This window comes from Lepidochelys olivacea (assembly GCF_965140295.1).
Source record: "Lepidochelys olivacea isolate rLepOli2 genome assembly, chromosome: 6".
NCBI classification, from domain to species: domain Eukaryota; kingdom Metazoa; phylum Chordata; order Testudines; family Cheloniidae; genus Lepidochelys; species Lepidochelys olivacea.
The window spans coordinates 16,077,208-16,088,950 of record NC_140416.1 but is presented as its reverse complement, the minus strand read 5'-3'; the positions used below and the strand labels follow the sequence as shown (position 1 = coordinate 16,088,950).

At 37.8% G+C, this 11,743-nt stretch overlaps 1 protein-coding gene across 1 annotated transcript; it reads left to right on the top strand.

Moving 5' to 3' along the window:
* Positions 1–904: 904 nt before the first annotated feature.
* GAL (galanin and GMAP prepropeptide) lies at positions 905–11,434 on the top strand. The gene is made up of 6 exons (XM_084629834.1): positions 905–1,116; positions 1,554–1,634; positions 2,387–2,441; positions 4,185–4,271; positions 7,578–7,655; positions 11,225–11,434. Exons 2-6 carry the CDS (start codon positions 1,554–1,556, stop codon positions 11,275–11,277), a joined length of 354 nt encoding a protein of 117 aa, XP_084485960.1. The 5' UTR covers positions 905–1,116; the 3' UTR covers positions 11,278–11,434.
* Positions 11,435–11,743: the final 309 nt, after the last annotated feature.

Below are 11,743 nucleotides of genomic sequence, written 5' to 3'. Positions count from 1 at the left end.
ATGATCTGTCAATCATTGAGGGAAACAAAATTTGGAATTCCTGTTGTGTTACTTTTATCATCACTTTACTGACTATAACCGTATTTAAGATAAGAAAAAAACAATCGAACTAAAATGTCCAAAAGTGAACATGTGGGGTATTATAGATAGTGGGGTGAGTTTGTGTTACTTTTTCACAAAAACTTGAGAAAAAGAATGCTTACATTTTAGATGCAAAATGTCACCAAGCTGTAGTCCAGACAAGAAACAAACAGAATATATTTCAAAAGGGCTCCCCCTTTAACACTTTGAAGTTGTAAGTAAGTAAAATAACCCAGTTTTCCTCCAGTTCCTTTTGCTCTGATGCTAGAGTAAACAGACTGATTCAAAGGAATTTTAAAAGAAACCGATAGTGGCTGGACTGAAGAGAGACTCATGGGGCTCGCAGAGAAGGGCAGACGACGATTCTGTGTTCTTGAATGTAATAACAAATACTGTAATTGACAAGGATACGAGTGTTATTAGCCAGCATAATACAGAGCCTTTTCCATTTAGCTCTGCTTCTGTACCCGATTCTCCAAAGAGGGAGCTGTGTTCAATTTACCTTTCCTTATTCTCAAACAACAACAAAGAACTTCTGAAGTTTCAGGAGAAAGACAGAAGTCAGGCCAGGCTGTCTAGTAGAACAGAGCTCTTTTCAACTGCTAGCCAGTGTCCAACCCAAGCGTAATGAAAGGTAATTGGCCAGGCTGTTATCTATCTGCAGCCCACATCTTGCTTCCAAATGCCTCTAATTGAATTGCTGTAATTTTTGCCCTTCCTAATGCAATGACTTGGCGAGGGGAAATGACCCGGGGATGTGGGCGGCTCTCGATTCTCCCCCGGGAGAGAGCCGCGCCTGCAAAGTTGCGCTGCAACCCATAAATAGCGGAGGGGGAGCGGTCTTGGGCTCACAGGCACTGCAGCCCCCCCACTCCATTGCATCCCCTACTCCGTGAGCGCACCGGGGCCATGCAGTGAGGAGTCCCAGCTGTGAACATCCATTCCCCAGAGCAGCCTGCGGACAGCTCCCTGCCCCACTGCCAGCCAGGACTGAACCCGCGCAGTGAAGAACAGACCAGCGCACCCCAACTCAAGGTACTTTCCCCTTATTTTTAGCCTCTTTGCCTTCTGAAAGGTATTTAACTTTCAGGTACATGAAATCTTAGACCGTGGACGCCCTCCCTTCTGACCCCCCCCCCATATTAGTGACTGCAATGACTTGTGTGTAGAAGTGGGGAAAGGGGCAGGTATTGTAAAGGCTGATCTCCTGTCTCCATGCCCCTGTGAGGTCAGGTTCCGTCTCCAACTTCGGGGGTGTTCCTGCTTTTTTAGGATTTGACATTCTCTGCCGTTCCTTCCTGAACTTTCAGATGCACGGGACTCCCCCTTCCTTCTCATAAGTTCCTCCTGTCTCGATGTTTCTTAAGGCGTCAGGTCCCTGTGGGAACCTAAGTCCATTTTAACCCCCACACCTAGGATCCCAAACTGGAAGGCAAAGCAAATAACCCCGAGCGTTTGTGGTCTCCTTTCAGATGAGGAGGTGGACTAGTCTCCTGTTGCTCTCTTTAATCCTTTGCGCCACCCTCTCGGAGACATTTGGACTCGTTTTATCAGTAAGTATAAACTTCATTTACAGGGGCTCTATCCATTAGACACGCTCACTCAGCGTCTCCGCTGACAAGTACCAGTGCACGCTACGCTGACGGGCACTCTGGTTAGACACAGGGCTGAGCAAAACAAAGCAAGTGCCCGAGAATATTTTGGATGGTGGATGAACAATTGGGAATATTGGACATTTGAATACTCATCTAATTATGACAAATGTACTACAGAGTAGTTAAACAAAACAAGGGCTATTAGTTTTATACAGTAAAGTTCAATGAATGGCCATCTTAACTTAGAAAAAAACAAGGAATGCTTTTTTTTTTTTTACATAAAGCTTACAAAATATAAACAGCTGAGATACAATGACAAATTGTGTAAATCCAAACAAGTATCTAGAGGGAAATAGTTATACTTTTCAGTAAAGCAGATTGGGAGCAGGTCACATTTATTTTAACTTGTAAAGTTTGCATTAGAAATTTTAATGTGTGATTTGCACTTTCGTCTATATAGGGTCAAAATCCCGATCATGCTGAAGTCAATGGCAAAACTCCCATTGACTCCAGTGAGGCCAGGGTTTCACCCAAACTGAAATAACACTTTTTTTGATGAATAAAACATATCAGCTCATTAGAAACCCTAATGAATCTGTTTACACAAACCAACCTCCCAGATTCATGTTTGTGTTTGTTTTTGTTTTTTTTCAGAAAGTATTATGTAAATCATGCAATAAATAACCTACCTGCACTTTTCCCTCTGTAAGGCAAAAGAAAAACGGGGCTGGACTTTGAATAGTGCTGGTTACCTGCTTGGGCCACGTAAGTCAAATATTTAATTTTTCTATATTTTTAAAATTCTATTAAAAATGGTCACTTGACCCTATTATCTGCTAAGAGTGTGCTACCCACTAATCTGGCTATTACATAAAACTAAAGAGTGTTATTTCAGAGAACCTTCAATTAGTTACACATCTGAAGCCTGGGATAGAAACAAATAGAATTTAAGCTTCCTCTTTAAAAGCAATGCCATGTAAAAGCACTAAATTATATGGAATTACACATTTGGGTACTCTTGGAGTTCCTTAGTGATAGTGAGTTGTAATTCTTAGATGGCAAACATCTTATTACTCTAAAATAGTAGCTTTACCTCCAATTATACAATAATGATCACTAACTGTATAGAATCTAAGAGCATTTGCCTTGCTAAGTAGTTATAACATTTTATGGAATTTTGGAGGTCAATCAAGGGGGAAATACTATGGGTGAAATTGGGGCCCCATTGAAATCAGTGGCAGCTTTGCCACTGAACTCAGTGGGGCCAAGATTTCACCCTAAATCTACATAAAAATGCCCAGATGCATAGCCTTCTGATACTATTCTTGGACAAAACAAACTCTCCTAAAACTTATGCTCACATAAATTTGTTAGTCTCTAAGGTGCCACAAGTACTCCTTTTCTTTCTCTGAGATTGTAAATATCAGTAACTTACAAGAGGAAAATAATTAATTCCATTTTGTAAATAAAAACAAACACCAATGTCTGAGAGGCTGAAAATGTAAAGTTCAGGTTTCCAAAAAAATATGGAGATGAAAAGTGAAGGTGTCCCAAATAGGCCAAAAAGCCTTCCTTTAAAACTATTTGTAGCTGATTTAATAAATGTCATTTATTTTTACCCAAGGTTTTCAAGATGCTGAGAGGCATAAAACATACAGACATCTATACCTACCTTTACTACTTTTTATGTTAAATATTACTGGGGGTTGCCTAGTTTCACCCTCTATAGTCTATGATAAACATTACAGATAATTAATACTGCTGTCCATATAAGGATCATATTTTTTTTCCTTTATTCACCTTTTGTAACTGACCTTGGGATACAAATGTATGCATCTTTGATGTATTTATTGATTCTGTAAATGTTTTGTAAGTATATTTGTGTTAAAGCAGCAATGCCAGAATAGACTGTGTTGAAAGACATACATGACATTCTGTAATGAGGGCATATATTTGCCGAGTGCCATTTCTCTAAGACTGGATAATAGGCATCATCCTCTGTTGCCGGTTGTATTGATCAGCTTTTACTGATAAAGGAAATGCCCACTGCAAGGGGGAGAGAAGAGAGCTTTTGGAGGTTATTCATGTAAACTAATAGCAGTTTACTTTTAAACAAATTACTTAGCACCTTTTTTTTGTTTTAAAGAGGCAAGAATAGCAAAACTACATTCCTAAATTACCCATGAATGGTCCAACTCTGCATTCCTTGTACACCCAAAACTCCCACTCAATTCAGGAAGAGTTTGGGAGTGCAAGCAATATAGGAATGTGCCCTTAATGGATATAAACTACATACGCACAATTTTAAAAAAAAGCTTATTAAGGAATTATTCTTTTGATTCACTAATTGTACATCATTCCATTAACAATCCCATCATGTTCTCGTGCACGAATGAAAAGAAAGCTCAAGAAGAGACTTTTTTTTTATAGCCATCTCAATAAAATCCATGAAAACCAGGCTGGAGACTGTAAATGAAATTAACTCTTCATCTCTAATTTATTTAACAGATGCAGTAGATAATCACAGATCTTTTAATGACAAACATGGCCTAGCTGGTAAACGTGACATACAGCCTGAAGAGGACATAAAAATAGGTAATGAAATTATGAAACCCAAGAGTTTGTGCTTCTGTGTACAGCATTTTATTTACTACGTTTGAGTTATTTGTACTGCCTGCAAGCAAGCTTAAGCTTCCATTTAAGGGGACAATGTACTTAACATACATGAGTAGTCCCATTGAAGTCAATGAGAGTATTCATATGAGAAAGGAAAGCAAAATTTGTCTCCAGAGTTTGGAGATCATGACCTGAATTATGTGTATTCTGCCTCCAATATTTCAAAATGCAGAGTCATACATTTGACTGGCAGGACAAAAGCTTTTGAGTTTCCTTAATTTTATCTAAATTTAACACGTTTTACTATTAAAACCTACCTTTTTTTTTTTCTTTATGTTCAAAACAAAGCTTTCAAGTCCTTTTGGACACTTAGTCCTAACTGATTAGCCCAGGAGTGTGATCAGTAAAGACAATATTAGGGAGATCATAGATTAGGGAAAGGTATAGAAACAGGAGACCCCTTTTATCATACCAACATAGAGCTGAAAGCTGTATAGAGCTGGATTTGAGAAATGGATTTTTTCATAACCCCATCGCAAGTATAATTGTTTAATTATGGAAAAATTATACAGATTCTTTCAGTTAGAAGACATAGGTCCTGATCCAAAGCTTAATGAAGTCCGTAGGAGTCTTTCCATTTAATGCAATGGGTTTTAGAACAGGCCCTTAATCCTGAGAGGTGCTGAACATTCACAACTCTGAGCTCAATGGGAGTTAAGTGCTCTGTACTTCTCAGGATCAGATCCCTGTGGTATATCTTCCTGTTTTTCGCAAAAAGAAAAGGAGTACTTGTGGCACCTTAGAAACTAACCAATTTATTTGAGCATAAGCTTTCGTGAGCTCATGAAAGCTTATGCTCAAATAAATTGGTTAGTCTAAGGTGCCACAAGTACTCCTTTTCTTTTTGCGAATACAGACTAACACGGCTGTTACTCTGAAACCTTCCTGTTTTTATAACCCTTGTTTGTATTGTACTTTTTTTTTCTACTTTATGGTGAGGGTAATGGTTCAAAATTCAAATTGTACATCCTAAATCATTTAATTTTATTCCTCTAATTCCTATGTATTGGTATGCAAAAATGTTACTTTGTTCAAAACACCTTATTTTTCTTTAAGCAAATATTTAGACCAATACAAAAGCCATTTCCTTTTCTTGGTATATCTGAAACTTTTTTATTGAACTAACAAATACTCAGCTTGCATGCCTAGACAAAGGATGAATGATGCTAGAGGCAGCTGAGGAGCTTCTACAGAGGCAAACGTTGTTTTTTAGTTGCCATTTATTGAGGTTTTATTTTAAATACTTTGTATAGAATTTTGAATATCAATTTGTAATAATAAAAAAATACATATAAAAAGTGATGTGACAGTCAATGAGTTAAAGCAGGTACTCAGCTGGATATTATTAACAGGAACACACCACTTCTAAACATTGATATAACAACCAACTTTCTCTCTTGATTCATCATTAAACAGAATTACAGCTTAGCAGCAGGTAGCTTTTGCTTTATAGAATTGCAGTTTCATATCTAGATCACACCTACATGGTAACACCATGTTAAGGCAGCAAATGTTGTAAAATTTCCATCAGCATTTCCTCTGACGTCTTCCATTGGGAGAGCAGGATATACCAGACTCTCCTCCCTGGCCATACATATGGAGGCTCTGTGCTACTACAGAATCTCTAGCCTTGCTACTTGGTAGCACAGCTGAGGCGTCCCTTAAAGGAGGGGGTTTCCCACTGAGTTAGGGGTAGGTGGGTGGAGGTGTGTGAATTTTTAAGTATAACCTACAGGTCTCCTCAGGACCTTCTCTTGATCTACCTTTTTTTTTTTTTTGCCTGTTCCACCCACTACTTGCTTCCTTCTAATCTACACAGATCTCCAAACACACAGATAGCTATTTATGAGGTCCAGAAGAAGCCTTGGGAGCTGTTGTGACTCTCCTCTGTATAGTGAGGGAGTGATCCACACATGGAAAGAGCCCTATACATGGATCAAAAGACATGATCTAGTCCTCTGTTAGGGAATCTCAAAATGAGATCCATTTCTCACTCCAATCCAGAGAAGGCTGATAGTTATTCCTGTGCTCAGCATTGTACTAACAGGGGAAGATAGTCCTGCTCCAAGGAACTTACAATCTAACTCAAACCCTGACAGTACAATAGAGACACGTCTGATAGTCAACAAAGGTCCAAAATTCAGATAAGGTTCTTTGCTTATTACTTATTAATAGGAGAACATTGATAGGCCTCCCATAAGTTGTAAAATTCTGTTGAAGACTATTAGTTCATTTATGGTTATGGTTGTACAGAAAAAAAAAATTCAAATTGTTTCCTGAAATGTTGGTGCCTAGCAAAGCAGGTATAATACTTTGCTACTCTAAAATATTGATGAAAGGGACAGTTAGTGCACTCTGATCTAGTAATACTTCTGACTGACTCACTGTGTTTTCCAGCTGTGGACATGTAGACCGTTCTTTTGTAAATATGTGATCTGGAAACTATACATCGTGGAGCTGCACACGTTGCTTCTTAGGTGCTGCTGCGTGCCCTCAATTCCCAGTGAAGCTACCCCAAGTTGATAGTGCTCAGCACTTTGCAGAATGGGACCTAAACTAAGTTACAATCTTTGTTATAAACTTCATTTAAGCACACTCCTTCCATCATCTCTGAAAATCTCCTTTGCACCTGAAATGTCTCATGCAGACCCTAGTCAATGAAGACTTTGTTTTTAAGTTTCACTGGAATTGAATCGGGTATTTTGAAAAACATATCTTTCACTTGTGGAATGTAGTGGCTTCTTATAAAGTATCTTAAAACGATAATTGTTTACATGTTCAAGGGGTACTAATGCAGTGGACTATCTTTTTTAATAAAATTATGTCCAAATTTATTCACCCATTTTCTCTGGAAATCTGAGCCTCTGAGGTCCCTTCAGATATAAACATCTTGACTGGTGTTGCAGAATTTACAAGTTCCACAGACAGCCCTGGAGGACCTTACAAGCACTGTAAACCAAATAACCTGAAGGCTGCTTTAATTTACATCAGTACAGAAGCTCCAGAATCAGGGAGCTGGAACAAGCTCCCTGATGTCACCCAATTCTTGCACCAAACATATTTCAGTGCAGAAGAGAATCTGGCTGTTTTTCCACTGAACTTTTAAAATGAAATGTAGTTTCACAGATTTTTCTGAACTCTTACAACTTTAGTCACAGTATGAATATTTGCTGATACATTCACTATTATCTGTACATTAAATAATATCCCATAAATGTTTTCTAGGTAATTTTGGGAAACCAGCGGTTGACGACAATGTTGTACGCACAGTAATTGAATTTTTGACTTACTTGCATCTTAAAGGTTAGTAAAGTTCTCAATCATTTAAAAGTACAGTTTTATTTCAGTCACTGCGGATCTAATTCTGTAATCCTTACTTGGACAAAACTCTTGAATAAGAGCTGCAGGACTGGGATTGAATGTATAATTGTAGATTCATGTTTAAATTGTGTGACTTTGTTGAGCATCACTGGAGAATGGTCTTGATGATGATTGATATAACTCCTAGGACAAAATGTGCTGAAACAATATCACTGAATATGCATATTAATAAATTGATATCTGGAAGAAACTACTTAAAGCCTGCTCCCACAAAAAACTTATGGAGATGCTTAAAGTTCAGCATACAAGTAGTGTCACAAGTGCAAGACATTAAGTATATGACTAAGTGGCCGCAGGATTGAGATGTTGACTATAAGCTCCTTGGTGCAGGAACCATCTTTTCATTAGGCATGTGTACAGTGCCTAGCACAGAGGGGTCCTGTAGGTACCATCAAAATGATAACTGCTAAAACTGTTTGAACTATCTTTCAATAGGGTCAATGTTTTTACTCAAAAGACTGAATAAAAGGAGATGTTTCAAAGTTTATCATCAAGTTGTTTTTACATTTGTGTAAGACAGTGACAAAGAAAACAAATTTTCCCTCCATTGGGACACAGTGGTGAAGTCATATTCCCTGAAATTGTGACATCACTCACCTGTGTGGCAACAGTTCAAACAGAGGCGAAACTCCCTGTGAAATACTGGAGAACTATCTATAGGACCTGCAAGACTGAGAACTCTAAGGATGCCTAACTAAGGATTATGCCTTTATTATAGCATCAAGCAAAGGGAAAACCTGGGTGGTTACTAAACCTCTATTCTCACTTTGAAGGTCTTCGTGCATTTTTCAGAAAATTTCAGGCAAAGTAAATTGATTTACGTAAATATACCTTTTTTTCAACTTTTCAGCCAATATAGAATTGCTCCTTTGAACTCTGCTACATTCAAAATATTTAGAAAGTGATTTGCATTAGGAGGAAAAAATAACAGGAACATTAAAGGCATGTATTGTAATTGCAAGCATTATGGATCTTTCATTCAAAAGTCACCAATTCTGTCACATACCTTCTCTATAAATCCCTACCTTTGACTATAATGAATTATAGACACTTTCATAACAATGAATTTACTGTTAGATAAAATTACAGATGCTGTGTTAATTAATGCACTGGAATGATACATTTGTCATTTATTTTCACTTGTGAAAAGAGATTCACAGTCTAACTTCAAGATTATATGAATTTTATAAATTAAATTCTGGACAGTTTTGGCATCCTTTTCTAAAATGATCTATGTTGGTTCAGAAAAATATTCACTCCTGAGAATACTGTAAATACTAAAATACAACCACAATGTTGACTAAATTACATTGCACAGTCTACAGAGAATGTGTGTGTCTGAATGATATAGTTAAGGATCTTTGAGCAGAACTGTCCTTTCCAGGGATTGAGAATAATTCAACTGTCCTGCCTCTGGCACAAAATCTTAGGTTTGCTTTTGGACTTTCTCAAACGTTTTTCAAACACAGCACATCCCAGTTTACCTGAATCTCATGGAGCATGTTTGAATAAGTTAACTCAATCAAACTTTGGGAAAACTGAAGGGATTTTCAAGATCTGAGAGGTCACAGTAGGACATGACCATGTTTGGGATAAGAGTTTTCCAGATAACCCTGGTTTTGCTGTATAATAACATTAATGTGGATTAACTGCACAAAAACCCCTCCTTTTTTTGTAAAAACAATCGACATTTTTACAGAAATGTCAAATAGGCAAAACTGGGGCCCAAATCTTCTATCCTAATTTTGAGAAGTAGCTTTCAGAGGGTAACCTATTAAAATCAATGGATCTGCTTGCAAGGTGAGTTACTGGTCTCTGGAGGCTTATTATGCAGCTGGGAGAGGGTGGCTCTATTTCTCTTCCCACTTCCTGCAGAGCATGTTTACTTAGTCACTGGGTGGAGTACAAGTATTTTTCCATTCAACATTTTTACTCATCTGATAGATTACATGGATCTAAAATAACATTTCCAAACATTCATACAATGCTCTAAAAATCTCCAATCTTTCAGTGCTGTTCCTCTCAGTTAACTGAACATTGAGCATCTGTCCAAACCCATATTTACAGGGTAGACACTTCAAATAACTTTTTGAGGACCCTACTTCCACTCACCCATACATAGGCTATTCAAGTGAGGAAAGTCGGTATCGGTGAATCCACCCAAAACTTGGGAACAGTAGTCACTGCATGAACAGCTTGAGAGCATAAATGGCTCAGGGAGGGTAGCTCTTGAGACATCCATGATCAGTGGTATTGATCCTCTTCTCCCAACAAATCATGTGAAGGAAAATGCAAGCTTATTGCAAATGAGTTAGGGTTCCCATCCAGAGGATTATTTGGGCCTCAGTGACTAAGTGCTAAATGGAAGCTCAACGCGATCCTGATTTTAATATTGGCCAGCTGGTGTTTATATACCAGTGCAATACAGACATTTCTGTACTCCCATGAGTAAGCTATGTCCCAGTGTGGGGGTTGGAGCACCCTCCTGGGCAGGTGAACAGGAATGGCTGGGGAATAGGCTGAGCCCTGACCTCTGCAAACTGAGCCAGCATGGAGGGATAAGTAATATGCACCTAGTAAAGAGATGACACCAATTACTTGCCCCAGGGGTCAAGCATCAACCAGGGGCTGAACTGTGACTTTCTGAGTAAAAATTAACCAGTCTGCTCTTTGGATCACACAGTTACATACTCCTCCTTACTGTTACAATCAACCTTGAGACTACACAAAAACCAAATTCCCTGGATCATGCACAATGGCTTTTCTGTGATGCAGAACTGGTACTCAAAGCTACAAAACACAGAATATTAGCAAGTGATGCTACGTTTTTAGCTAACAATGGCTACCAGCGAAATCTTGACATGAATATGTAGGCCAATCATTATTTGATTTAAAAATATATAGATATATTTTCAGGCCAATAATAATGTAATGCTTTTTACACATCTACTCAAATGTCAGTTTATTACAATAAATATATTGATTTATGCATTTTCTTTCTCAAAATAATCCATTTTAGAGAAATGTTTTAAACAATAATGATTCAGATAATTCATATACTTTCATCTTAAAGAGAAGGGGCATATTTATAACAACACCCTCACAAGTGATTTCTTGGAGGTCACTATCACAGTTGGCCTTTTAGGCCCCAATTCTGAAACTGGCTCGGTGCAGGGGTCTGCCCAGCCTGAGCCAGTTGCAGGATCAAACAATAATAAATCTTATGATATGAATCAAAACATCAAGGTTGATGTGGAAGGTTTTTAAAAATAGTGTAAATTATAACAGGAAGTTATTACTTATTAATAGCCTAGAAATGAGCCATGAAAAGCATGAGCCTGTTGCCTCATCTGTGGTTGAAGGGAAGCAAAGTAAGAAAGTTTAGCAATCCTAAGGCTGATTTTTAGGAATCAATTGTTAATACTAAACTTTGCACTTAACTATTTGTTGCTGAAAATAATGACTGTGTTTTTTCTTTTTCCCCTTTGCAGAGGCTGGGGCACTAGATAATCTACTTTCATCAGAAGAAACAAATCTGTCCTGAAAAATAATGTATTTATACTTTGTTGTATTGTAAATTTAAGACTGAACTCTAAACAGAGCTTTAAATGAACAGAAGATGGTGATTATTGTTTACATTACTCTTATACACAGTTACACATGGTAAACTACTTTCTGCCCTTTTTGTTTTGTTTTTTTTCTGTGCTGTTACAATGTAAGATTTTTGCCTTGATAAAAAAGTTTCTTTAGGTAAGTGGTAAAATAAAAAAAGAACAGCTGCATTTTGTTTCGTTTTCCTTACACTAGTGTTTTAAAATTACATACATATAATGCACAAAATGTAGTATATTAAATGCATGCTTAACTTTAAGTATAAGAACCATCCTAAGCCTGAGCACTGTCGCTGTGTCAGCTTAACCCCCTGTGTAGATGCAGCTAGATCAAGGGAAGAATGCTTCTGTCAGTCTAGTTACCATCGCTCGATCGGATGGAGCTCTACAGTGATTGGA